We start from the raw sequence: 26,795 nt of genomic DNA on the forward strand, positions 1-26,795 counted from the left end.
CTAAACCTCTTCCTTCTCACCTGGGACTGTTTGCTCCTCCACCTCTTCTGGAGCAGCCTCTGTGTCTGCTGATTCTGCCTCTGTAGCCTCCTCCTCTGCCTCCTCCTCTGCCTCCTCCACTGCTTCCTCCACTGCTTCCTCCACTTCTTCCTCCACTTCTTCCTCCACTTCTTCCTCCACTGCCTCCTCCACTGCCTCCTCCACTGCTTCTTCTGAAAAAGCTGCCTCCTCCTCTGCAGTGGGCTCATCAGCAGGTGCTACCTCCTCTTCTTTTGCTACCTCCTCAGCAGCTTCTTCAGTAGCTGCCTCCTCTTCAGCGGGCTCCTCAGCAGGTTCCTCTGCAGGAGCTGCCTCCTCCTCCACAGCTTCTTCTGAAGGAGCTCCCTCCTCCTCTACAGCGGGTTCCTCTGAAGGAGCTGCCTCCTCTTCTTCAGCCATCTCCTCCATGGCCTCTTCAGCAGGTGCTGCCTCCTCTTCTTCTGCAACCTCCTCAACAGCTTCTTCAGTAGCTGCCTCCTCAGCCGGTTCCTCTGAAGGAGCTGCCTCCTCTTCTTCAGCAGGAGCACTCTCCTCCTCTACAGCCTCGTCCATCTCCTCTGCAGCTGCCTCCTCCTCGGCTTCCTCTACTGCAGGTTCCTCCGCGGCCTCCTCAACAGCCTCCTCCACAGCCTGCTCTGTTGCCATCTCCTCCACCTCCTCCACAGCCTCTTCAGCTGCTGCCTCCTCTGCAGGCTCATCTGCAATCATCTCCTCTGCAGCCTCCTCAGCTTCTGGCTCCTCCAGTGGAGCAGCCTGAATGAAACAAACAAAGGTTATAAAAAGATAGAAGATATTTGCAGCTGAAACAGACAATCTTCCAGCTTTGATGTGCTCTTCTTTTTAGAGCCCAAGCTACAAGATGTAATGATTCTGTGTGGACAGTCTGGATAGATTTAGATTTCACCACTTTACACCTCTCAGAGCTAAAATCTGCCTAAATCCTGGACCTGCAGAGACCTGCAGTGCACTGTGGTCCAGGTACCTGACCCTAGTTAGGTGTGTTATACATCTACCACTAGCACACACACTGTACAGTACAGTTACTGTATGTGTAAATTTGCAGTATCTTGACAGAGACTGGTGATGGTGGCTAATGGTCTTCCATAATCCTGTTTCACTTTTGACTATTTGATGTACTTATAATCAGTTATAATGAAGTTACCACATTTTGTTCATTACAAAAGTTGAATTGAAACTGTAAATAAATAAATATGTCATCAGTCAGTGTTCACATGTAAATCCCCAGAAAACTACAGAAGCTATAAAAAGAAGAACGACAGGTTTCACCCTCGTCACCAGCAGGAGGTGCAGGTTTCCCATTTAATAGCTATTGTTTTCTTTGTGGGAGGAGGTGCTGACTGCAGCAAGTCTGCACTCCTACACAGGTGGAACAAATGTAGACTGACCAGGAAGATGAGATCAGATGATTGACGAGTATTTGATTTGTTTAAATGCACCTGCTCATTAATCTTATTTTGATCCTGCACAGCTGTCTTTTTCTGACTTTTCTAATTCCTCCATATACCAAGATGGAGACACTTCAGTCTGAGAGTAAAGTGTTTATGAAATCAGTAACAATCTGTACCTCCTCCACAGGAGCCTCCTCTACAGGGGCATCCTCCTCTTCTACAAGAGGCTCCTCCTCCAGCACCTCTGGATCCTCCTCAATCACCTGAGAAGGAAAACACCACCCACATGTCATCAACAGGTTCACACATGTATTACTTTAGAACTGATTAGGACTAAAGGGCAATTTCAACCTTCAGAAAACACTCATGCTGTGTGTGTGTGTGTGTGTGTGTGTGTGTGTGTGTGTGTGTGTGTGTGTGTGTGTGTACTGTACAAACCTCAGGAGTCTCCACAGCCTCTGGTTCTGGTTCAGGCTCTGGTTCAGGTTCTGGTTCAGGCTCAGACTCAACCACCTCTGGCTCAGCTGCTACCTCAGGTTCAGGTTCTAAGAGGAGGAGAGGCAGAGGGTTGTAGATTCTCCTTCACACTCACACACAAAAAAACCCCACACACACACCCCACTTTGGCAGTGACCACTTACACTGAGCGCCGTACTGAGTCCTGCTGGTGTCCGTTTGTGATGTCCTTGTGTTTTATGTTTAACATCATAAGTGATCGGTCACTGTTCAGAGTGAAACAGGCCAAACACTGATGTTCTTTAGTTGTAACTGACCTGCTGCCATCACCGTCCGGCCAGGAACACATGCCGCTGCGGAATGTCTTGGTTTTCATTTGGACGCACGTTAACGAGTTAGAGAAACACCATTTTAGCAGCTGCATGAGGAGAAAGTGGCACTTTAGAAACATTCTCTGTCAAAAATAAATCTCTCTCTCTCTGCATAGAGTTTGCAGTTTACTGGATTGTTGGATTTCTTTATTATGAATTAATTTCTGATTAATTTTTAACAGAAAATGTCACTAAAATGTCTCTGTCTCCACATGCAGCTGCTGAAGTGGTTAAAAAATATATTATATTTTTTCATGTCTGTGTCATATTCAGATTCAGTCTAGACAGAGACATCTACAGTGGAAGAAGTCAGTTTTATGTAAATGTTGCTGGTGTGATGTCACTATGACATCAACTGGACTTTTCTCTGTTCTTGCTGCGAGCCGCATCACGCAAGAAAAAAAGATGAGAAACAGAATCTCTAGAGCACATGATGCAGCCGTGAGGCGAGAGACACAGGAAGTGTGTCGCTCTAACCCGTTAACATGGGCACCGAAATGAAAACCAAGACGTTCTGCAGCCGCCACACACACACACCACAGCCAGTGTTTTCCTGGCCTCAGGAAGTCGGTCACTGCCGTGTATCTACACATTTAAATGTGACTTATCTGACTGGAATGACACAGAATTCATTACTCTGCATCGGGTATCTGCTGACATTGATGCGTTCACACTCAGGTACCTGGTGGTGGAGCAGAAGTGTCCTCAGCTACAGCAGCTTCAACCACGTCCTCCACAGGCTCAGGATCAGGCTCAATGACAGCTGAGGGGAGAGGGAGAGGATGAGGAAGAGGAAGAGGAAGAGGAAGAGGATGATGAATAAGAAATATGCATGAGCAGTTTAACTTTGAGAAACTCATGAGTGTGTTACATGCTCAACTGGGCAACATATGATCCACTAGGCAGAATTATACTGAACAAAAATATAAACGCAACACTTTTGTTTTTCCTCCCATTTTTCATGAGTTGAAATACACAGATGTCACCTTTTCCAAGATGTGTTTCATAGAAGACATTAGGCACTGAACTATGGATTTCTAGGGTCGGGTTCTGATCCGCCCCTAAAGAGATGCACATGTGCAGCCCACGTCATGATAAATCCATACTTCAATACCTAATAAATGTCTTTCAAAATAAAACTGCACATTTTAAACTTGTGACCGGCCCAAGGCAGACCTGCAGGGATCATGCAGTGTAATCAGCATCTTGTTATGCCACACGTCAGGAGGACGAGGAAATGCTCACTAACACAGATTTAAACACATTTGAGAATTCCCTTAAGAGTTTTTTTGTCTTACTATTTATCTCGTATTTACATGTAAAGTGATATTTTCATTAAACGTTTGCAGTGGTGTGCATCGTTATTATTAAACATATGTCAGTCTTAAGCCACGTCCTCTGATATCAGTTAACATCCCATTTCAAGAGCACTGTTATCGTCCCCATTTATTTATACATTTCAATGATTATCTGACGGCAGCAAAATAGCAGAGAAGAAATAAAGAGTAAATGACCGCAGCTTTGAAAACCAGCTGAGTGGAACAATAAAGAAGTTATCATCAAACAGCATTTCATTCATATCAAAACAACATTATCAAAGGTATTATTTACCATTATTAAATAGAGAACACATTTGTCACTTGGCTTGGCTGATATTATAACAGAGGGATTTTTTAATACATTTTTTTTTAATAATATATAATTACAGTTTATTATAATATTTTATCTTTACGTGTTTTTCTTATAACTCGTGATGATGATGTTGCACTGATGCGCTTGATGAATGTAATTTCTTTGTTGTGAAGCTCTTTAAAGCATCTCCTGTAATGAAAGGTCATGACATAAGGTCATGCATGCTTTTATTTTCTCTTGCCTTGACTATTGTAATGCACTTCATGCTGCATCAGTCAGAGCTCCCTTCACCCAGTACAACAGGTAGAGACCGCTGCTGCACGGATGTTAACCAGCAGCAAGCCATACGAACACATCACTCCTGTACCTGCAGACTTACAGCGTTACATGGCCTCACTCTAAGTATATCAAGGACTTATTAACCCCATATGTGTCTGCTGTTCACTTAGATGGGGGAGGGAGCTCTGCTGGTTATTCCAGGTCTCGGCTGGTGACTAAAGGTGACAGGGCCTTTGCTGTTAGAGCCCCAAACTGTAGAACAGTCTACCCACTGAGATCAGACAGGCTACATCATTATTGTCTTTCAAAACTCTTCTTAAAACATTCTTTTATTGGAAAGCTTTTATGAATGTCTGACATGTTTCTCTTCCCACGATACGGACAATTTATATTTTCCTGTAACTTACTTCTGTTTTATGATGTTTGTTTTTCTTTTGTTTATAATTGTCCTTTTTCTTTCCGTCAAGCACTTTGTAACCTTGTTAAGAAAAGTGCGACATAAAGTTTATTATTACTATCGTCATTGTTATTATTAAATACAAGTTTATTATTATTATAATTTTGTATTTTATATGTTTCAGGTGTGAGTGATTCTGTCACTAAACAGCAGTTTCAAGTTTATTTTGTCACATACCAAGGTTCACTGTACAGTAAGCAAAGCAGTGAAAACAAATTATGATAAATATCACATATGGGGGAAATACTGTGATATTATCGAACATCAGCCGAAGCCTATTTGTCACTAAAGTTCAGTTCCTCCCACTCAGATGAGTTAACAGTGAACACAGCCTCTGAACTGAAGTAAGGTTCTGGTATCTGGAGTAAAGCTTCCAGACAGTTATCAATGACAAATACCAACCAATGAGATCAGAGTACCCCGAGGATCTGTCACCAAACTACACCCGTGTTCCCTCCTCCCGATTATCTACCATCAACATGTTTCTGTGATGACACTGGAGGGAAAGTAAGTGTGTGTGTGTGTGTGTGTGTATAATAAACGTGTGTTACCCTCTGGTGTGGGTTCAGGGTCAGCAGCCTCTACCGGGGCGGCAGCTTCTTCACTACGGGAGGAGACGACGACGGCTTTCTCTTTCAGTCCTACATGAGATGATGCACATGAAAGTAGTGTAGACACAGGACAGGTACTGTACATTTTTTGTGTGTGTGTGTGTGTGTGTGTGTGTGTGTGTGGCAAACCAGCTTGTGTAAGTAAAAGTGTGTGATGTGTGATCATAGAACATTCACATAAAACGAACACTCAAACATCTGAAAGAGGCATGAGGGTTTTCTTTGCTGACTCTGAAGTTTAATTTATAAGAAACACAGGGATTTATGGGACAAATCGTTGTGTAGTAATCTGTGTTATCCCAAGATGTTGGTCTGAAAACAGAGACCAGTAGAACGATCTCGCACACGTTTTCTGATGAAGCCCCTGATGATTGACTTTACTTCACTTTAAAAAAAAGAGACAAATGAATCCAGAAACTTTATTGACAAAAGAAAAAACATTCAGTTTCTAACAGTGGAGAGTGTTGGACACCTGATTCATTTCTATCTAGTCATATCTAAACATTATAACACTGAAGTATCTCACACTTTATCAACACTACTCTGCAGGACTTTTTCTGACCCCTGCAGCTTTAATCCTCCCGTTTCTATTACTACACTGTTCCAATCATCAGCTCCCTCATCCACGTCAAAAAAAAAAAAAAGAAGAAGAAAAAAAAAAAAAGACAGGCTGGCTGCTGGCTATGATATCTATACCAGTCAGATTTCCAGCACATCACTGTTACAGCACACCGACACTGGGGTCTGCTCACTATGTGAACTTGGTTCTTCAGGTCCCTGGGGCCCCCTGCGCCTTCTTTTTGCAAGTAGCATGGGCATAGAGGTAACTAGCTAGCTAACTCACTCTTAAACATGGCCAATGGTAGTTATGACACATTAAATCAACTTAATGTTATGAGCCACTGCAGCTGGAAAATGACCTTTGAGCAACTATTTTACTGTCCTGTTGCAGCTGCTGTTAATGAGAGTCTGTAAGTCTTTCTTGACAACCGCTCATCCAATCCAGTTCAAACTTGCCAGGTGTGTTGCTGAGGACATCACTGATGGCTGATGGATCAGTTTATGTGAGGGTTAGGGTCTTGACAACCGCTAATCCAAAAAACCACATGGAGTTTGAAGTCGATCAGAAAAGCGGTTGTCAAGAAAATCCAAGGACAGACAGAGGGAGGTTTCTCCATTTACAGTTGAAGTCAGAAGTTGACTGTACCTTGAAACGGCTTGGAAATTTCCAGCAAATGATGTCATGGCTTTAAAAGCTTCTGATAGGCTAACTGATGTATTCTGAGTTCAGTGGAGGTTAACCTGTGGAAGTCTTTTTAAGTCTACCTTCAAACGCACTTCCTCTGTGATTGACATCATGGAAAAATCAAAAGAAATCAGTCAAGACCTCAAAAACAAAAACTGTGGACCTCCTCTGGTTCATCCTTGGGAGCGATTTCCTAACGCCTTTAGTTGGGGAACAATGGTTCCTATTTACAAACTCAATGCAACATTCTGTGACGTTGGGTTAGGGTCTAGACAACTGCTCATCTAAAACACTTCAGTCGACACTTCCTCAGCAACACACCCACCAAGTGTGACGTGGATGGGATCAGCGGACAGACTTTTCTATTCATTAGTAAGATAATATTCAAGGTGACAGATTAGCTGATTAGCAGGCCACAAAGGGCCATTTATCCTAGACACAGAGTATTGGCGCAGAAGCAAAATAAGATTTTGAGGCATTATTTTGATAAATATCAACATTACATTTTCTGTATTTTTATAACCATTTGACAACTTCTCAGACGTTGCAGGACTAACCAAAAAAATAAGTCTGAAACTAGATGAATTTGGTTTAAATTAGTAACTGACGTAAAATAAGTAAAATAAGAAAGAAGATTCTGAGTGTGATTGTAGCCTTGGCGGCACTAACATGACGTTGACTCTGACTTCCTGTGGGATCTCTAATTTCTCTGAACTCGAAATCCTCACTTCTCACCTCATTTCTTTCCTCTGTCAGATTTCTCAGCTTTGCTTTTCTTCTTCTTCTCTTTGGTAGACTCTTTCCCTCTCCCCTTTTCCTCCTGTGCCTTCTTTCCCTCCCCCTCAACCTTTTTCTCTGGCTTCTCCTCTTTCTCTCCTTGTTTCTTTGATTTCTCGTCATCCTCCTCCTCCTCCTCCTCCTCGCACTCTTCCTTTTTCTCATCCTGCTGTTTTGCCCTTTCCTTCCGGAGTTTTTCGATTGCCTTCTCCATCTCTTCCTTCTCTATCTTCTCCTCCTCCTCCTTCAGCCTGGAAGCCACTCTTTCCTTCACTCTGCCCATTATTTCCTTCCTCCCCAGCTCCAGCTCCTTCTCCTCTTCCTCTTTGGCCAGGAGCTGTCTGACCTCAGCCAGAGCCAGCTTGGCGAGCTTCTTGGCCTCTACACGTTCATGGATGATGGCGAGCTGCTGCTTCAGAGCTTCCCGGAGCTTCCTGCCCGCATCCTTTGGAGATGTTTCTGGGATGGATGATCAACAACACTGTTTGGGGTCTCAACACTCATTTAATGAGCAGTTAGGGGATAAAAACCATGCTCAAACTCACGCTGTTATGGGACATCTCCACATACCAGGCATGTGCATGTCTGGATGACTTTACACAGCAAGACCAGGTCCATGCCACACCCCCTGTTACTTCCTCCTCCATGCTGTTTGTAGACTTTATACACAACACTGGTATGTTATACTAAAACATTATAGAAGAGGATTGCCTACGGTGGCCCTGAGAGGTCAACACACCGCAATTTAAGAAAATATGTGACAAAACACAGACAGAACACAAACACATTCAGAAAACATCTTTATCAATTTGACAATACATGAGCTGCAAATACTCAACAACACAACGGATGTTTTTCCAGGGGAGCTGGCTGGGCCACAGTTGCTGTCTAATGCATCACTTTTATTATCATTATTATTTTTCTTTAATAATAATAATTTTTTTTGCCTTAATTCCGACAGCGAGAGAGAGGATGATATACAGCAAAGGGCTGCGGGTCGAACTCGAGCCTGGGTTGTTGCGTTAGGACTACGCCTTCATGATAGGTGCTCTACCAGGTGAGCCACCCCTTCATGACTTGTGTCGCCTGGAAACATTTCCATTGTGCTGTGAGTATTTGCAGTTCATGTTCTGTCAAATTGATGAAGATGTTCTCTGAATTTGTTTGTGTTTTGTCTGTTTGCATGTGTTCTTAAATTGCAGTGCTTTGAGCTCTCTGGGCCACTGTAGTTCACACCAGTTTCTTAAAAACGACACTACTTCACAGGGTTTAACACGGATTTGACTGATCAATGCAGGCAAGGAATTAAGCCAAAAATCTCAAAATCTTAACCCATTTAAAAACATGTTAATAACTCAGTACTCCATTTATTAAAATAAATCTGTCAAACACATACTCAATGTGAGTAGCTGACACAAACACTTGCACAGCACAGCCTCATGCATGTGGCTGCCTGACGGTACCTCTCTTAGCTCCTCCCCTGGCTGCATCTCCAGGCTTTTCATCTGACATCACACAGAACAAGACACCAGTTAAAACACTGGAATCTCTCACATATGATATATCTGTGTCGTCAGAGCAGTCGGACCATTTACACAAGTGTTCATCACTCCCACCATCCAGTATCAGTCACACAGCTCCTTCCATACACTGTCAAGTCCAACAGAGATGCTGCATGAAGCCAAACTCAAATACAGCAGAAGCACAATGTTGCTGTACAAGAACTCCACTACACATCAACACCAGATGAAACTCAAGTTGAGCTGTGAAGAATCTAACTTTTTCCTCAGCCTGGTCATAGCAGGAGAAGCACAGGTGAAATTAATTCCACTAGGGATGGCTCAGATCCATAAGTGTCCCCATGAGAAAGCATGCACAACACCTGGACCTAGCAAACCTAAATGGAATGCAGTCATTTTTTAAAAGATCCATATTTTCCTTTTCTCCTGTGTTTTATTTGAAGTGTTGATCCATAAGAAGATATATTTATTTGTGGTTTTAACAACCAAAAACCATCTCTGTAGTTTTACATCTCCTCTCTCAGGCTTCTCTCTGGACATTTAATAACATCATGTCAGAGAGCCAATCTTCTGATTGGGCACTTCCTGTCCCGGCTGAGAGCAGTGACTGCTTTGTTGTGACATCACAAAGTTCCAGAAGTCCTGACGGCTGGTTTTAAGGCTCAGTTTCTGAATACAGGCTGTGTGCATTTCTCTGTGGACTGAGGCTTTGATACTTTCACAGTATTAATATAGAACCTAGACCTGCTTTATAATAAAACTACATGGACATCTACCTTTAGACTATATTGATCTGTAGAGTAACACATCTGCATGTGCAGCTCAGCCACTGTAGCCAACGCCTGCAAACAAATAATGCTTTGGTTCCATTGTCACATCTACCCAGCAGGACGCCTGCCACACAGGGCTGCTTCGCAAGATGCATAATGGTAAACTTGGGGGATGTTGAGGAATAAAACACATTCCAACATTAACAATAAAATTTCTCTGTTGTATCAAACGATGAAGCTGCTGCTTTGTCCATTTTTTGTTTTTGTTGATGAACAAAATTCATTATTTGTATAAACTGGAAAAATGTCTCTATGGCTTTATAATAATCACAAAACTGGAAGTCATCATTTGGCCAGTGTTGAGTTCACCACCACATCATGTTGGCCCACACAGGCCAGAGCCAGCAGAATAATAATAATAATAATAATAATAATAATAATACACAAAAGCACTGTCCCTGTTGAAGGGAGAACACTGGCTTTGAATGTATGAACTTGAAAATGAGGCAGGAGTGAATTATCTTCTCTGGCCCAGTAACCCAGTGAGCCACAAAACCAGATCTACAGTGAATCAGAGACCACATTGTTTCAAAAGGAGTGCTTCTGATTTCTGTTAGCTTGTGTCAGCACAGAAAAGTCTGAGTTCAGACAGACAGAGAAAAAGTCCAGTTGCTGCCAGAGACTGATTGAAAAAGATATTTGAAGTTGCTGCAAATGCTGGGACAACTGGTCGCAAACTGACTAGCAGACAATAGCAGAGGTTGGCCCATTTACTTCAGTTAAAGAAGCTGTGGAGTTCTTCGTCTTGTGATTGTTTGTTGTCAGTTTATAGATTAATTCTCTTTACAAACCATTCCTTGAGCTACTCCACCCCAAACCCGGACGAGCCTGTTTCCAAATCAGGCATCATCCATTTTCATAATAGCTGTTAAGTGCAGTGCAAACCTGTTGACACAAACACACACTCTCATGTGCACAGGGAAACACACCTGCAGCTGATTTCAGCTGTCTAAACTTGTAGCAGCAGTGAATCAAACAATCACCTGTCTCAGCCCTCTGATATCAACTCCTCTCACCTCCGACCCACAACACACACAAACTGGAATGGCCACAGTGCACAGCCAAAATCCCTCAAGCCTGGATTAAACAAACAGGTTTTAAGCTTCGTGACTGACAACTCCTGCAGGTGTGAGACATTTGTGTTCATTTATTATTATGTTTAAAGGAAAATGACAAACAGATACAGAGAAAATCGACCACATGAAGCTCAGGTCGAGCACAGGAACAAGAACCTGAAGGCAGAAGATCATCGACACGGGTTCATGTCTGCTCATTAAGTAAAAAGAGTCCAACAACCCTTCAGTGCCTTTTAAAGTTGATGAAGTCAAGACCCTATATCTCTATTAACATGCAGTCTGTATCTGAGTATTTAAGTATAACTGTATACTTATTTTATATATGCAGTCATTGAAAATGTATCGGTGACTTCGCACTGTTTGCATTTTATCTTTTAAGACATGTAGATGAGTCTGCATACCTTTATATTTCCTTCATACAAACCAATAAATCAATCAATAACCTGGTTAGGACGGGGTTTTACTTTCACATCTGGATCTTAAAACATAAGGAAGGCAGTCATGTTTATCATGGTGCGTCTCAGGTGGAGGGAAGCAAAGCAGCATACTGCTAATATGTGCAAGGGGAGGCCCATGTCACAGCTGAAGGCTTCTGTAGGCTGCTTTTTAGCAGTCTTGCTAACAAGGCTACCGTCACTCACACTGCAAGAGGGCCAGATGCTCCCTAAAACTGATGCAGACACGGAAACAAAGCTCTGTGTACAGTATAATGGCTGTCCGCAAAATTGGATGTATTCACATTTTTATCGGCTCGTGCAGTCTGCGTGTGAAGTAATGTAATCATGTGCTTTACACAGACCTGCATAGGACCTAACTGACACGGGCAGATAATGAAATTTTCATAACACCAACCGTATGTGGGCACAGAAAGTATCGCCACATCACTGTCAGGGTGCAGGTCACATACATTTCATATCATATGCTTGTGTCAAGCGAGCGACTGGACACAGCAGCAAACACATCAGTGTCTGCAGACACACAGCATGTGGTTTTGTTTGGCTGTATGCTATGTGTCCACAGTCACAGTAGATTATATACAGCCAAAAGAAGTTTTGACTTTTTGGGAAACATACTTCTTCATGAGATCAGTGCCATCATGGAGCTGGCTGCTGTCGGCTGCTAGCTAACTGAGCTTAGTGTAAAGGCTGGAATTGGGGCATAACCACCTCCCAGCACATTTAAAGCTCAGTTCTACAGGGGCACTGTGCTGATCTGTTTCCTGACCAGGACCACTTGTGAAGAAACTTATTCCAGGTTATTTTTGTCACTTTGATATCACTGTCAAACAATCAAACAAAAAAAGTCTTCTCTAACAAGCAAAATGTCAAACTTTTCTTTTCAGAATGTAAAACAGAGCTGTTGAAGAACCAATATTACTGTTGACTCTCTCAGCCCTGCTGCTGTACGACTGTTTCTCATCTATCCTTTGCTGAGGAAGTCGTCTTTAGCTTTCTGACATGGAGCAGGAAGAGGTAGGCCAGATTAATGTTTCTTGGGAATGTGACTGAGCTCTACCGATGCACAAATGATCTGACTCAGATCCAAGCAAGTTCACTTAGTAGTCTGGATCTTTCGACAGGATTACAGTTGCAATGCATTTTGAGTGCATGAATATGTTTTTCCTTATCCAGATACTTATTGCATGTTACCACCAGGAAAGAATGAAGTCCAACACAAAACCAAGAGCCTTAAACTTGACAGGTTTTAAAAAAGTACAAATTCATGCTTTAAGTCCGAGAGTCCAGAGTAAGTGTTTTCAGTCTTTATGGCATGCAGCAATAGGAAAAGACTAAATGTCATAAAGGGACAACTAAGTCCAAGTGCAACTCTTCTTTGCATTGTGTTGTTCAGTTTTGCTGGCAGCTGCCATCAGGTTTGTGCAGAAAATTATGTATTAATAGATTCTAAAAAAGGTTTAAGAGAGGATTATAAAAGTGTTCCTGAGTATCACGTCCATGTCACAGCAGAGGAAATGACGTCATAGAAAACTCCAACAGGATTTCACTTTCAAAACTCTGCTGAGTGAAGCCTGTTTGTGGATTACAGGAGGTGAAACCTGGGAAAGGTGGGGCCCACAGAAATATTCACATCCAAAACCTGCAAAAGGAGAGAAAATGCTGCAGAAGAGTATTTTCACTTCCTGAAATTGTAGCTGAGGCTGTTGGATACTGAGGCCCTTCGGTTGAAAACTGCATTAGAGAATAATCGGCTGCCGTAGTTAGCCTGAGGCTATTGATTATGGAGGCCGACTATAACAATCTTCTGCCCCTGATTCCCATCATCCTTTGCTCCTCTTCTTCTGACTCCCCTCTCATCCTCCTCGTCCTCATCCTCTTCATGCACTCCCACGACTTCTCCCGAGATGCCAAGCTCCTCATCCTCCACGGGCTCCAGAGGGTTTATCAGACCATACAGGAAAGTGACGAAACTGTTAAACCAATCAGAGCCACCCTCCTCCACTTCTTCTAACCAATCCAGAACCTCGGATTCACCCTGACCATCGCCCTCACTGGTCAAGCCTATGTAAACAAGAGCGGGGGGAGGGAAGGGGGAGGCATGGGAGGATGGAGGGGGAGATTGGGAAGACAGTGTGTGGAAATGGAACACGAGCAGTGTGAGGAAAGGAAGTTGTGAAAAAGCTAATAAAAAAGGTATGAGGAAAGAAAGGTGAAATCATATGAAGAAAACAAGATGTAATGCAAGAATGAAACAGGGTTAAGAGCAGAGGAGACAAGAGAGGGAGGGAAGGAAACAAGAGGAGAAGGTAAGAGAAGTTTTAAGCGTAGATTAGGCAGCAAGGGTTCTACTCAGACTCTATCAACAGCAATTGGAGCTGGGCTGTCTACTCATGATCAACAACATGACTTCAGCCTTTAGACAGTGATGACCCTGAACCACATTGCAGGGCTGAATTTCTAAATCACCAAATCAGTGTTGTCCTGAGCTCTTTGCACTGTGGACCACAGTCAGAGAGTTCAGTTCAAACTGCTTATCATGTGTAGACAGCCTCTATACACAGAAAGACAGAGAAAAAAAGAGGAAAAACTGAAGCGGTTTCCATATTTGAAACTCCTCCTGTGTTTTATTTGAAGTGTGATCCATAAGAAGATATGTTTGTGGTTCAAAAACCATCTCAGTGTAGTTTTCATTTCCTCTCTCAGGCTTCTCTCTGGAGCTCTAGTAACAGGTAGGTGAGCCAATCAGAAGAGAGGAGGCTCTGAGCCTGGGCGGGGCTTGGGGCGGGGCTTAGAGCGGTGACTGCTTTGTTGTGACATCACAAAGTTCCAGAAGTCCTGACAGCTGGTTTTAAGGCTCAGTTTCTGAATACAGGCTGTGTGCATTTCTCTGTGGACTGAGGCTTTGATACTTTCACAGTATTAATATAGAACCTAGACCTGCTTTATAATCAAACTACACATCGACATCTGCCTTTATACTATATGGAGATTTAATGTTGACACTAGAAAAGTTCATTGAGCAAAATGAAAGAAGCATTAGATAGGCTGGGTGGTATCTAAAATTTAATATCACGATAATATCACTGTGGTGGTAGTTTCATAATAATTTTATTGTTGTATTTTATGCTTCAGTTTTGTTTTTGTTTTTTTAGATAATACATAATGGCAAAAGAAGGGTTTATAAATCGGACATGAAAAATATTGTATATGGTGAGATTAAATATTGGTCCAAGCTGAATGTTGGACTTAAGGAAATTTGAACTCGGATATCAGCAGTGTTGCAAGTCTTATGTGGTTGATTTGCCATTTAATATTAGAATATCTAAACAGTTTAGATATGCAAAGTGGTGCAAAGGTAATGTACTAATGTACCAGTTTAACTGGTACATTAGTACATTACCTTTTAAAAATCATACTTTCAGATAAAAGCTTGTGTTTAGCACAGATAAAACTGGGGCTGCATAATTAATAGCAATATGATCGAAATCCCAATATGGCAAAGTGTAATACCCAAATCGCAGGAGCTGCAATTTTTTTGATAAAAAGGTAAAATGTGTCACATTGTTGTGCATTGTCAGCACTATAAGCGTTGTGTTGCTACAGAGACGCCCCAGCCAACAAATCATATTCTCAAGACGTAAAGGAAACATGTTTGTTTGGTAAAAGACCAACAAAAATCACATCATTTTTATTTTTTTCAGTGAAAAGGAAATATAAAAACGACCATTCCAACTGAAATCACTAAAATCACAATATCTGCCAATATAATTCCAATCTGATTTTTTTGCATATCGTGAAGCCCTAGATAAAACTATACTATAATATCAAAGGATTTATAACATCCTCTGTCAAACACAAATGCAGGTAGGGACATGAGAATATCCACTGGATGTCATGTTTAAGAAGGCAAATGTTACAACTTTATCCATTGCGTCATAATTATGTCATGACTTAAGACCATGGGAGGACATCCTTACTCCACCGTATAGAGGGTGAGTGGAGACAGCAATAAAAACTGGAGTAGGCGTATTCTTGTAATAGTGGTAAACAACTCAAAGTGTGTTGAAGATGTTTGGAGGTCGTATTGCTTTACATTGTGAAGCAAAATGGCAGCTTGTACAGCACTCTAACATGGATAGATTTATGTCTGCATAACCTCATGAGCTTCTTTGGTTGTACACAAAACAAGTAAAGACAGTGTTACAGAGAGGTGGGCTGAAACACAAGGATCAAATACAGGGCAAGAGAAGTACAGCGTATGTAGGAGAGCATGCACTATGCCAGGAAGAAAACAAAGTTCAGCTGGCAGCTTGTTAGTAAAACTAATTTGAGTGAATTAATGTGAAGTACAGAGACATGGATGGTGGAAAGGCTGAAGGTGGGCAGGGCAAAGATAGAAGCACCTCTCTGAAGGATGAACTCAGCTCCAAGAGTCAAAATACTTTAGAACGGAAACAGAGCAAAGATTTTCTGTGTGCAAAGATATGTTCTTTTCCTTAATGCTGCTATCATGAGTGAACGCTTTTCCTGTTGGTTCACAAGAGGAGTCTGCCATCCAAAGATTGAGATGAAGACAAACAGCGTCTTTTGATTCCGACAGGCCTCCATGTAAAAACGTCAACAAAGACAAACTTTAACTTGTGCCTGTCTGATTTTAGAGCCAGAGAAAAGCCAGCTGTTAAATGGGCTCTCAGGTGCTGCATAGACCTCATCATACCAAGGTCAACATCTGGACTCTTCTATTTGAGCACATCTGTGGTACAAGATGTCAGCACTACTGTAAATACATTAGGGCTGCTCGATTATGGCAAAAATCATAATGAAGATTATTTTGATCAATATTGAGATCAGGATTAATTTAACACAATTACTCATTGATTTTGGAAACACTTTGCATTTAGTGAACTTTATATAAAAAAAAAACAAACAAACAAAAAAAACTTTAATAAGAACTCTAAATACAATTAAGCAGAAAAACAAATAAAACATAAAAAACTGATTTCAGATTGGAACAGTTACCTCCGATGATGGGCTGGGCCTCAGGGCCGGGGGACAGACACAACGGGCACAGTTCTCTTCATTTTAATTTACGTATGTTTTAAGGTTGTGGGGTCACTCGAGGAGCAGAATATAAATGTAGCAAAGAAAATCACTGTTGCAGCCTAACAGAGGCAGAGTAAGGGGCGGGTCTACACACACACAGAGGCTGACCTGCTAAATGTCAGGTGTCCTGGTGCAACCAATGAAAATATTTTAGTCGCACTTATGAGATTTGTGGTCGTACTCTGTCTTTAATGTTTGAGCATCACACAGGAGAGACGCTCCAGAAAACTGAACCACTACTACACAGAGCTTGAGGTCAGCTCAATGGTAGCAGGAGAGCAGAAGAAAACTGCCAAAGGAAATCAATGTAGTGGTGCAAGTAAAGAGGGTCAGTTCAGTTTACCTATGGTTAAAGATTCATTAAACAACCTGTGATCCTGATGAACTGTATTAATTCCATCATTAATAGGAGGTTAGTTAGAGCCCTGATCCAGAGCACCTACCTGGGACTGAAGCTTCAGGGACTTTGAGAATCTTAGATTAATATTAAAAAAATTTTTTTAAAAATAATAAATAAATAAAACATACTCCTTTGATGTAGGAACATTTAAAGAGACACTAAACCTTGGAGAGGTACCTCAGTCCTAAGTGTTTGGGGAGCTCGGCATTTTTTTTGCTGTGTCATTGATGATGTTTCTATGGTAACGATCAGCTGTATATGAATGTCAGCCATGCAAAAGAAACCCAAATGCCACTTATTACACTTATGATAAACAAGCATAAAAACACACATGATCAGTGGTCTGCAGAAATGAATCAGACTGTGTCATGACTGTGGGAAACCAGGTCCCTGATGACACAGTAAAGGTTTATGTTTATCAGTGGAGTCCTATCATTTTCTGCAGGACACTGATAGGTAACATTAGTAAAAGTAGAGATGAATCAACTTGCCTAGCAGAACTTTAGCATCCTCCACATCAAAGTCACCATCTCCATCTGTGTCGTAGGCCACCAGTTTACCTGCAGCAGCAAGACACACGCAGAGGTCTTACAGAGTCACCGACACACACTGTTTATAACTGTACATCTACACGCATCATTCAGCACAGACAGAAAACAAAGGATGAGGCTCTTCAAGTCTATCCCAATACAATATTCATATATGCCTATGTACATTCAAACTTTTGATGACTGTAGTTGTCTCTCATGTTCATCCCTTTTAGATGCAGTTCCAATGGAAGTGATGGGGGACAAGATCTACAGTCCTTGTTTTGCATAAAAACAATTTGTTGTCACTTGTTTTTGTCCCAATTTTTTATCTATACAGTTGAATATTGGCCCAAACCTAAAAAATACATACTGTCCCATTGAGGCTAATATGAAGCGTCAGTAGCCTTAGAAAAATGAGTATTTACATAGAATCCGTTTTTATTCAGAGCCGTGGTTGCATCAGTATGAACAGGAGGAATGACTACAGTGCCACATTTTGACATGTTTCAAGACAGACTTGAAAAAAAATGTGAAAACATCCCTTAAAAAGAAATTCACCCAGCCTGTGGGAGACCAGGTCTGACCTTTGACCTGGAGCTTGTGGCTCTTTGATGGTTTTTACCCAAATTAAGTTGGAAACTTCAGCCAAACTCACAGTCAGCCAACTGCTTGATGAATTTCTTTAAACACGGAGGAATAAGGGAAACAATAAGGCTACGTCCACATTATTACTTTTTAGTTTTAAAATGCATCTCTTCTGCTACGTTTTCACCTCCCGTCCACACTACTCCACAGTTTTCAGCCCCTAAAACAGACTTTCAGAAACTCTGCTAGACCTGTTTTATTTTGAAAACTATGGGGTTGTGTTTTATTTTGAAAACTCTGGGTTTGTGTTGTGAAACTGAGACCTTTGGAAACGATGACGTAGACTCCCACGGTCTCTCCTGATTGGCTCTCATCAGCCTGGACTACCAGTGGTGAATACAACATGATAATGAATTACAGTGTTACTGACCTTGTCTTTGCTAGCAGCTGTCGTTCACTTTAACTCTGTATTTTAACACTGCAGCTGTCTTTGCTGTTCCATGTTCAAAGTATTTTCTACAACTAACCAACTGCAGAGTAGACAAACTACTTCCTGTTTACACCGGCTCACACACACCTACGTACATGAATGGTCATGTATGTATGTATGTGTTTTCAGGTGTGTTAGTCTGGACTGAGATTATCTCTGATCTGGAGTTAAAATGGTCATCTGGACAGAGATCAATGTTTTGAAAACACCATTTTGAAATGAAAACGTATAAGTGTGGACGTAGCCTAAGACTAGATGGATAAACAGGAAGTGGCAGGAGTCAGTGGTGAAAGGGGCAATACAACATACAGTAGTAACACCATGATGCTGGAGTGGCAATGATATTTGAGGGAAAAGAGGCAGCTGCCTGTGTTATTGTGATGAACTCTACTTGGTGTTCTAAATCTAGAGTGGTGGTTTAACTGGGTCACTGGTAGCGCTGGGTGATAAAACAATAGCAATAATTATTGCAAAATTAGTTTCCTCGATAGAAACATTAAAAATTTTCGATAAATGTTCAATATAATCAATTTCCATGCTAATAGTATGCCCACAAATGAATCACGAACAGCCAATCATGTCGCAAGAATAGAGGTCTTAGGCATTGTGCAGGTAAAGATGCATGGTGAAAGGTAGGCTTGTGGACCCTTGACGAGCGCGAGGCCAGTACCCAGTGCAAATCTTCTTTGTCTATATTTTTTTATTTTTTTGCAGTCTGATGATGTTACATGTGTGCTGTATCACACTGCACAACTTCATTTTCTATTCACTTTATGAGTAAAAAGGACTGGAAAGGATTTGGATTTTAATCATGCATATTTTATCATATACATATGTACCTCAGAGTTTTTAAATGTTCTGCTGCTTGGCAAGCGTTTGTCATGTTCTGACTAAAAACTGTTTAAAACCACAATTGTCTGATTTCTTCAACTTTCACTCAGAAGTAAAAATCAGCCTTTAAACCTGAAAGAAATAACGTGGAATTTATCATGATAAATATAGATATCGACTGATATGGAAATTTTTTTTTATCATAACAGTTTTGGCCATATCACCCAGCCCTAGTCGCTGGGGACGGTCTAGCAGCCACAGTGGAGAGATAGGACAGGAGTTAGACAGAGACCTGAGATCTGACCCAGCTGAGAACAGAGAAAGAGTTCTCCAGATCAGAGCAGTGGAGGGGATTATTCACTGAACAGGGAGGATGACAGCCTGATGGCCCCTTCTGTTTCCTTTAATGTAAGTAAACTAAGTGTCAAATAAACATTGTCATGGTGACTTATGATGAGTTTCATCCATTAAAGTCTAGGTCATTATAAATAGAATATATTGACTTTGTTTACCACATATTCTATTACAACACAAATAGAAATATCTTAAAAGCTTTAATGTGTATTTTTCAGAAGGACCAGAAAACAAACAGGTCTGTATGCAGCATCTTCTACTGATACATCTGCAGAATTTAAAGCCTCAACTCTTTCAGACTCAGGTCTCTGAGAGGAGTGTGTGGGGGAAATGTCTGAAAAGCACTACAATGACAACACATGACAACAATCATTCATGTTAACACTGGGTGCAAGAGAAATGTGCGTCTGATTTTTACCTTGCAAGGCCTCAGACAGGTTAATTTGTAAGCCCTTAGCCTTGTCTGCATGCAAAACACAAAACATACATGTTGGAACAACAGCAAGAGTAAAGATAAAACAGATTCATAATTCATACATTAATATAACAGATACACAGAAGGTTCAACATGAATCATGAGGGATGCAGATTAGTGACAAAGACATGCAGCGAACAGGAAACTTCAACTGTTAACAGGCAGGCTTTGTGGTCCCCATGCTACAGACCGATGACTGCATCAGTCTGAACCAATGGCTGTATATAAAGATGGACGACATGACAAGTCATAAGCCCCGCCCCCTCAATGTTGCGTGGTTGGTAAAGCTTTCCCAAACATGGTTTCTGTCCGTTTAGGTTATTCTTCATCATCTGCCTGATAAGTTTAGTTTTAATTAGTTATTTGATGTTGTGTGTGTGTCATGACTGACAGCTGTGACTGACCCCCAACAAGGAAATAGTAGAGGAAACACTGCAGTGGGAGGAACTGGAGACACGTCATCCATCTTTATATACAATCATTGGTCAGTAGCCAGTTGTTTGGTGCGTTAAATGCATGTCCTTCATGGTGCTGTAGTAAATGTAATCATCTTACTGTTACTATCAACTGTGACAGACGTATGGTACACAAACTATAATGTGTATATGCTCTGAGTTTATCAAAGGTCTTACTACATAATCAGAGGCAGGACAACACTGGTAATATTTATATTAAATGCAATTATTTTTTCATCCCATTATCTCAAGATAAAGCTTGCTACCCAAAGATAACGAGACATTATCAGGAGAAAACGATTCTTTGTTATCCTGAGATGACAAGATATGTTTAGGAGAAAATGATTTAGACTGAACCTCATACACTAAGTCACAGTAACACTGCTCCTTAGCAACAATCCATAGTAACTCGTTAGCTGATGAGGACTGATCTGAAAATGATTTTGTATGAAAAAGGCAGAGTGTGATTTCTGCTCGATTGAAATATTCTCTGATGCGTTGTGTGTAGTGTGTATAAGTATTGTGATAAGATAATTGCTCATTATCTCGGGATAAGCTTTGTTATCTTGGGATAACGGGATAAAAAAATATTTGCAAGTACGGCCTGTCACGGCTTCCGTACAAGTTTGCTTTTACAAGATTTGACTTATTCTGATATGCTTCCTGTTTCCTTCAGTATCTGGTTTAAAGTGAGTGTTGATCAGAAAATGGAACAATTAAAGGAGGACAGAGGACTGAGGGTGACTCATGTCAGGTTAGTAATGACTGCTGATGTGACTGTAGTGTTGTGAGTGATGAATATCAGGGTCAGACTGGTTCTTATTCAGGGTTGGAGTTTGCTTTAGATGACAGGTGTTGTGTTTGTGGGCAGGTGATATATGAGCATGATGAGAGTCACACCTTTCCAGCCAGGTGCATGAGATAGTAGATACACATAGAACACAGATGGAACCCATTGAGCTGCTGTTTAAAGCAGAGGGATGTGTGTGTACTCACCCAGAACTCCCTGATAGTCAACCAGGTCAAAGTAGACCACGGCTACAGAGGTCCAGACACCCAGCAGGGCCAGGACGATGAACCAGGTGAAGAAGCTGCTGCTGGACCCGGAGTCGGCCTTCTTCCCATTCTTATTGGCTGATTGGGTTTTAGCTCCATCTGCAACACGACAACAGAACATGGTGTCAAGGAGTGGATTTGACATGTTTCACTCAAGGCACAGTAATACCAGTTAAACCCATCCACACACATTTTAAACCTAACAGAGCTCTTCATCTAGAACTTAAGACTGGCTTCAGACAGATGTAAATACACCGCACAACTGGAGGCAACATAAATTATAATGAGCCAGCTCCATTCAGACAGTTTCTAATGGAACACTTAACCATGCAAGTTGGGTTAGCAGCCAGATGTCGAGCTGTTACAGTGACTGTTGCCAGAGCTGAAGAGTCAACTGTGTCATTTAGACGGATCATTCTGGATTGTTCTGGTTTCAGCTGGGCTCTATCTGCTCCCATCACTCCCACATTATCACATCACCCCTCCTCACCTTCATTTTAGATCCACTCCCACCTCCCACAAGGACTCTGAGTAGAGACCCAGCTGTGATTAGAGAAATGGACAGATCTACACAAACTACACAGGAGCATCGAGACACTGAGATGTTATAATTTAGATTTTTTTGCTATAGAAACTTGACAAATCTGTGAGTAATCGTGTGTCCTCTGTTGTATCTGCTCTAATCCCTCAGACCTGGCTCTGAGCAGAGACATTCAACAAGCTATTCCGGGGGTGCCGATGACATCCCACAATGCATGATGGGAGAAAATAGTGGCAGAGAGAATGAACAGGTGTTAAAGTCCACTTCATGGTGCAAGGTCAAATCTCAGACACACACTCAAAAGAGCACAGTTCAAAGCACTCACACAGACAATTTCAATAGACCTTGTAAGCACTCGCCAAGACATACATGTAGTGTTAACTCTGAACACAAGCATGATCAAATCAATTGATACCCTCAATATTCAATATTGAGACCAGAGTTTGATCAGAGTCCTCCTGTTTGCTTTCTGACCCAGAGTCAGCTGAGAGAATAAAACATCAGCTTCGTCTCAGTGTTTCAGTATTTGGTCTGTCAAAGCACAGATCCTGAAGGCAAGGGAATATGACATGTTGCATTAACTCTGTTCAGGATTAATCTGAAGTGACCATCAATCTGAGTCAAAGACACTCCGACCAGCAACATGTACTAATTCAAGTTAAAATGCTGAGATGACATGTCTAGCAAGCTCTTAGAATCTCTTAAAAACCACCACTGCTACATATCTCCATTAAAATACTGCAACAATATTATGTGTTTATAATTCAGGATGTGTTTATGCACAACTGACAGAACACCCACTAACAAGACAGAAGATGAACAAACAATGTTGAGATCATGTCTCTGGGACAAAAACACTGGAGCTTCTGGAAGCTGTAACTGTTCTGAGATCAGTGAGATGTTGACTTTTAGCCTGATCCAGCTCTCAGTCCTTCACCCTGCAGCCCCACAACACTCCCACACAATGACCTCCCACACTGCTTTGTCCTTTCGCAGCCCTGGAACAGACACCTCCTCACCTTGAGTTTCTCCGGCAACGACCGTGGGGATCGCTGTGATGACAGCGGGGGTGGCAGACTCCACCAGGGTCGCTGGATCACCCATCCCTGCCGACCGACAGCCTGGCTTCAACAACTAACCAAACAACAAGTGAACGGGCCACAAAGACAGCATGCAGTCCCAGCTGAGAGACGAGAGCAGCTTGTTTCCTCTGTCTCCGTCTGTCCCTCCCCTCTCTGTCTAACCACTGGTTCTCCTCTTCCTGCTCATCTGTCCGTCATCCTCCCTGTCACTTTTTTTTTTTCTATGAGCCCAATATGGCTCTGGAGGGCAGAGACAGCTATTTTTAATGCTGTTAGAGCAGCTGGCCCTGACACAGCGCACAGAGAGAGAGGAGCAGAGCCATCAACATCACTGCCAGCCTGCCTTGAAGCCCCGCCCCCTTTCCATGGCCTGATCTGGGGTATTATAAAGTCATGTTTTTCTATAATGTCCTTTACAGCTCTGTGTCAACAAGAACACGGTTCAACCTTCAGTGTGTATTTGCTGGGTTCATGTCAGGAGTCTCTGCAGTTTTTATATCAAAGTATCAAAGCGGGATGGAGACAGTGAGGTTGGACCATGTTAACAGAGAACAGTGAAGTGGGAAGCTACACTACTTCATGAGAGCAAAGATAAACTCCATGAAAGAATCTGGGTCAGATCAGATTTCTTTGTGTCCATGTGTCACGGAAACTGGTGGATTTTTGTTTTTTTAATTAGAAGAAGTGTGTGAAGTTGAGCCAAACACTGAAGCCACTTCAAAAAAAGGAAGTAAACAGTGAAGTTTGAATATTACCACTGACTAAAAAATGATCTTCTGTCACAGGAACTAATGTATCCATTGTCTGTATCACTAACTGTATGGAATAAGTGACTTTTGGTTTCCTACCTTTATAATTGTTAGCTTGCACATCAGTAGCTACTGTGCCTTAACCACAGAGCTGAAATGATTAGCTGTTGTCATTTCCATGTTTGAATGTTCTGCTTATTTCATTTGCAAATATTATTTCTCTTTAGCTCAGGATTGATAAAATCATAAGAATGGAATTAAAGAATTAATAAGTTACTGCAGCTTGATACATTTCATTTTTATAGCCTCAGAGAAGCCATGTTTGATCACTAATATCTTTTCCTGAACTCACCGAACTTTGTTAGACGGAAGACAAACGTGTTCTCAGTATGACTGAACCATTAAAAGTTTCTGCTGCGTACCATTTTATTTTTAGGCCCCACGTTTGGAAAAAAGGTGCAAATGAAAATGACAAGGATCATTTTTTCAGTCCCTCTCTGTCAAATCAAGTTGTTTGACACGGTGTGAAGCAAAAAGGAGCCGTGTGTGTTGTTCAGTTATTTGTCAAAGTACTTTGTGATTAGAACAGGAGCGAGGACTGTTTTGTTTTTTATATCACAGTATTACAAATTTAAAAGGGACACTGAACTCAAACATGAGTCGACATCTTTCCACTGACTCAGAACAGGGATGAAATGAGCTACAGTCCTGACCTACATGTGTTCTGGAGCAGCCCGCTTCATAATGTAGGTTAATTAGTAAATGTAATGTGATTCATGGTCAGAGTCAGTAACAGCCAGGCTGTCGTTCTGAGCTGTGACTGAACTGATCTGAGCAAGAAGAATATTTACAGTTGTTTTAGAATTTCAATTTTTCACATCTGAAATAAAGAGGATCATTTGTGATGTGAGAGACCACAAATAAACCAGTCAGACTGAGACTCACATGACACTAAAGAATTTACATCTTTGAAGAAACTGACAAAACTTTTTACGTCTTAACCCACACGAAGAATTTGACTCACAATGTGACTAACAATGAACACTAGGAACCAGATCTCTGTCTCTGTGGATCACACAATCTGAAAAACTAAGTTCAAACAGTTTAAAAATAAAACAAACTGTCTAACACGCTCCATCAGAGTTTAAACAGAAACTGGAAAATGCAGAAAATACAGCTTGAAGTTGTATAATACTGTGTCTAAGTATTTCAGTGAGAGTAATTACTTCTTTTTCTATCAAACAAACTCATCTAAACTGTTATTACAGCGTTCTGTTGGAATATAAACCATGGTGTTGGTGTCCATATGCTGAAATAAGCTGACAGAAGGAGGAGAGAGAACCACAGGAGATTAAGTCCTTACAATAAAAACCTCATGTCAGGAAACCGTTTTAGCAGCATGTTCAAGGCGGGAATCAGAGTATTCCAGTATTATAACCTGGTCTAACAGTGTTAGTGTAACCGGACATACGTTTTTAATAGTCATATAATAATCTACATTTAAACAGCAAAAACACACAAACAGTTTGATAATGTCAGGCAGGAAATCCAAAATCATTTCCAAGCAATGTATCATCATCGACCTCCAACATGCCTCCTCATTTGAAACAGTAGTTAGCCACTTAGGATGACTGCTCGCGCTAATGTTCTCCTGACATGTTCAGTCATTACAGCTTCTGCCGGTGTTGTTAACAGTTGCTTGGAAAATTCATATTTTAAAAGGATCACTATTACCGTTTTTGTATTTCCCTGTAACGTAGCAGAGTTAACAGTGTTACTTCTTTCTCAGCCTCACACTCAAACTGTTTTCTGATGCAACACAACTTAAATAACCAGATGAATATCATAAACATGCATTGAATAGTCAATTAATGGCTTGAACTGACAATGACTAGTCAACCAGGAAAGTCTTTTGGGGGGTGGGATGGGGGGGTGTTACTGTTACTACAAACTAAGCCACAGGCTGATCCTGCAGCTACAGTCAGTACCTGTCAAGTGACATATCTGGTACGGAAAGAAATTCAGGTTTACACGTCACTGTTGATGGAATTAGAGACATTTTTATAAAAAAGTGGGAGAGTTAACAAGAAAGGTCGAGCATTGCTCTTCTTCTCCTCACAACTGACAAACTGAACTGAGGTCAACAACAGCAAAAAACTTCAATACATAAAACTGAACCCACTCAAAGTTACTGCTGTGTTCAAGGATCCACTAATAAGACGAGTCCACTAAGGAGGACCAGTCACACATCTACAAACGTTCAATCCTGCACAGTCTGATATCAACACAAACAACAACATCTACACACACAAAAGAAATGAAATCCATGCAGTAACAAACCACTCTGCTCTTGTGTAGACTCCATTCTCTTCACACACACAAACACACACACAGGGTCTGCAGGTCGAACAGCTTCTTTCCAAACAAATGGAAACTCTCTGTGCTCAGTAAGTTGCTGCTCTTTAGTCTTATGTAAGAGCTGCACTACACCGCCTTCACACTTACTCTTCCCTCAGGCTTTTACTGTGCATGCGTGCTCATGCGTGTACACACACGTGCAGGTTTGTATGGTTTTGAGAATGTTCTAGTTGCACACACCCTCTAACCTTTGACACTGCTCAATTAATGGTGACCTCTGGCCCCTCCAACTTTAAATTTCTGACTATGAGGACCAGCTCAGCAGAATTCATCATCCAAACATCCACCTAGAGGCCAACTCCTGCCGCTACTTCGTGCAGCACGTCACTGACAGTGGACCTGTCTGACTCAGCCTCGTGGCGCCAGTATCTGTAATGGTGCTCAGTACATTCCAGTGATGGAGGCTGTGATCCAGGCGCGACAGAAAAGGCAGGAAACAAATCCCGTGCCTTGTTGTCAGAAATCCCCAAAAAGTCTCTCGTATTAGCCAGAGCTGCTGTTTGTTGAGCTAGCGTCAAGCTAATTAGATTATATCACAGGCGCACTGCAAACAACCTGGTCTATC

The 26,795-nt window shown here is 41.6% G+C and overlaps 1 protein-coding gene across 1 annotated transcript; it reads right to left on the bottom strand.

Moving 5' to 3' along the window:
- On the bottom strand, positions 1-23,179 carry LOC111233829 (fibrous sheath CABYR-binding protein-like). The gene is made up of 9 exons (XM_022761733.1): positions 23,001-23,179; positions 21,381-21,539; positions 19,873-19,917; positions 17,156-17,224; positions 5,195-5,284; positions 2,958-3,038; positions 1,887-1,993; positions 1,625-1,711; positions 1-792 (listed from the first exon to the last, which is right to left on the bottom strand). Exons 1-9 carry the CDS (start codon positions 23,083-23,085, stop codon positions 1-3), a joined length of 1,515 nt encoding a protein of 504 aa, XP_022617454.1. The 5' UTR covers positions 23,086-23,179.
- Between the last annotated feature and the right edge of the window lie 3,616 nt (positions 23,180-26,795).

Source organism: Seriola dumerili, unplaced genomic scaffold (assembly GCF_002260705.1).
Source record: "Seriola dumerili isolate Sdu_G_001 unplaced genomic scaffold, Sdu_1.0 BDQW01000432.1, whole genome shotgun sequence".
Lineage (NCBI taxonomy): Eukaryota > Metazoa > Chordata > Actinopteri > Carangiformes > Carangidae > Seriola > Seriola dumerili.

Excerpts from the sequence above, each read along its gene's own strand:
- LOC111233829 (XM_022761733.1), bottom strand. The coding sequence starts at position 23,085 with ATGGGTGATCCAGCGACCCTGGTGGAGTCTGCCACCCCCGCTGTCATC. Across the intron at positions 5,285-17,155 it reads GGATGCTAAAGTTCTGCTAG|GACTGAAAGAGAAAGCCGTC; the intron begins GCAAGTTGATTC and ends CATCTCATGTAG. Across the intron at positions 793-1,624 it reads AGGAGGCTCCTGTGGAGGAG|GCTGCTCCACTGGAGGAGCC; the intron begins GTACAGATTGTT and ends TGTTTCATTCAG.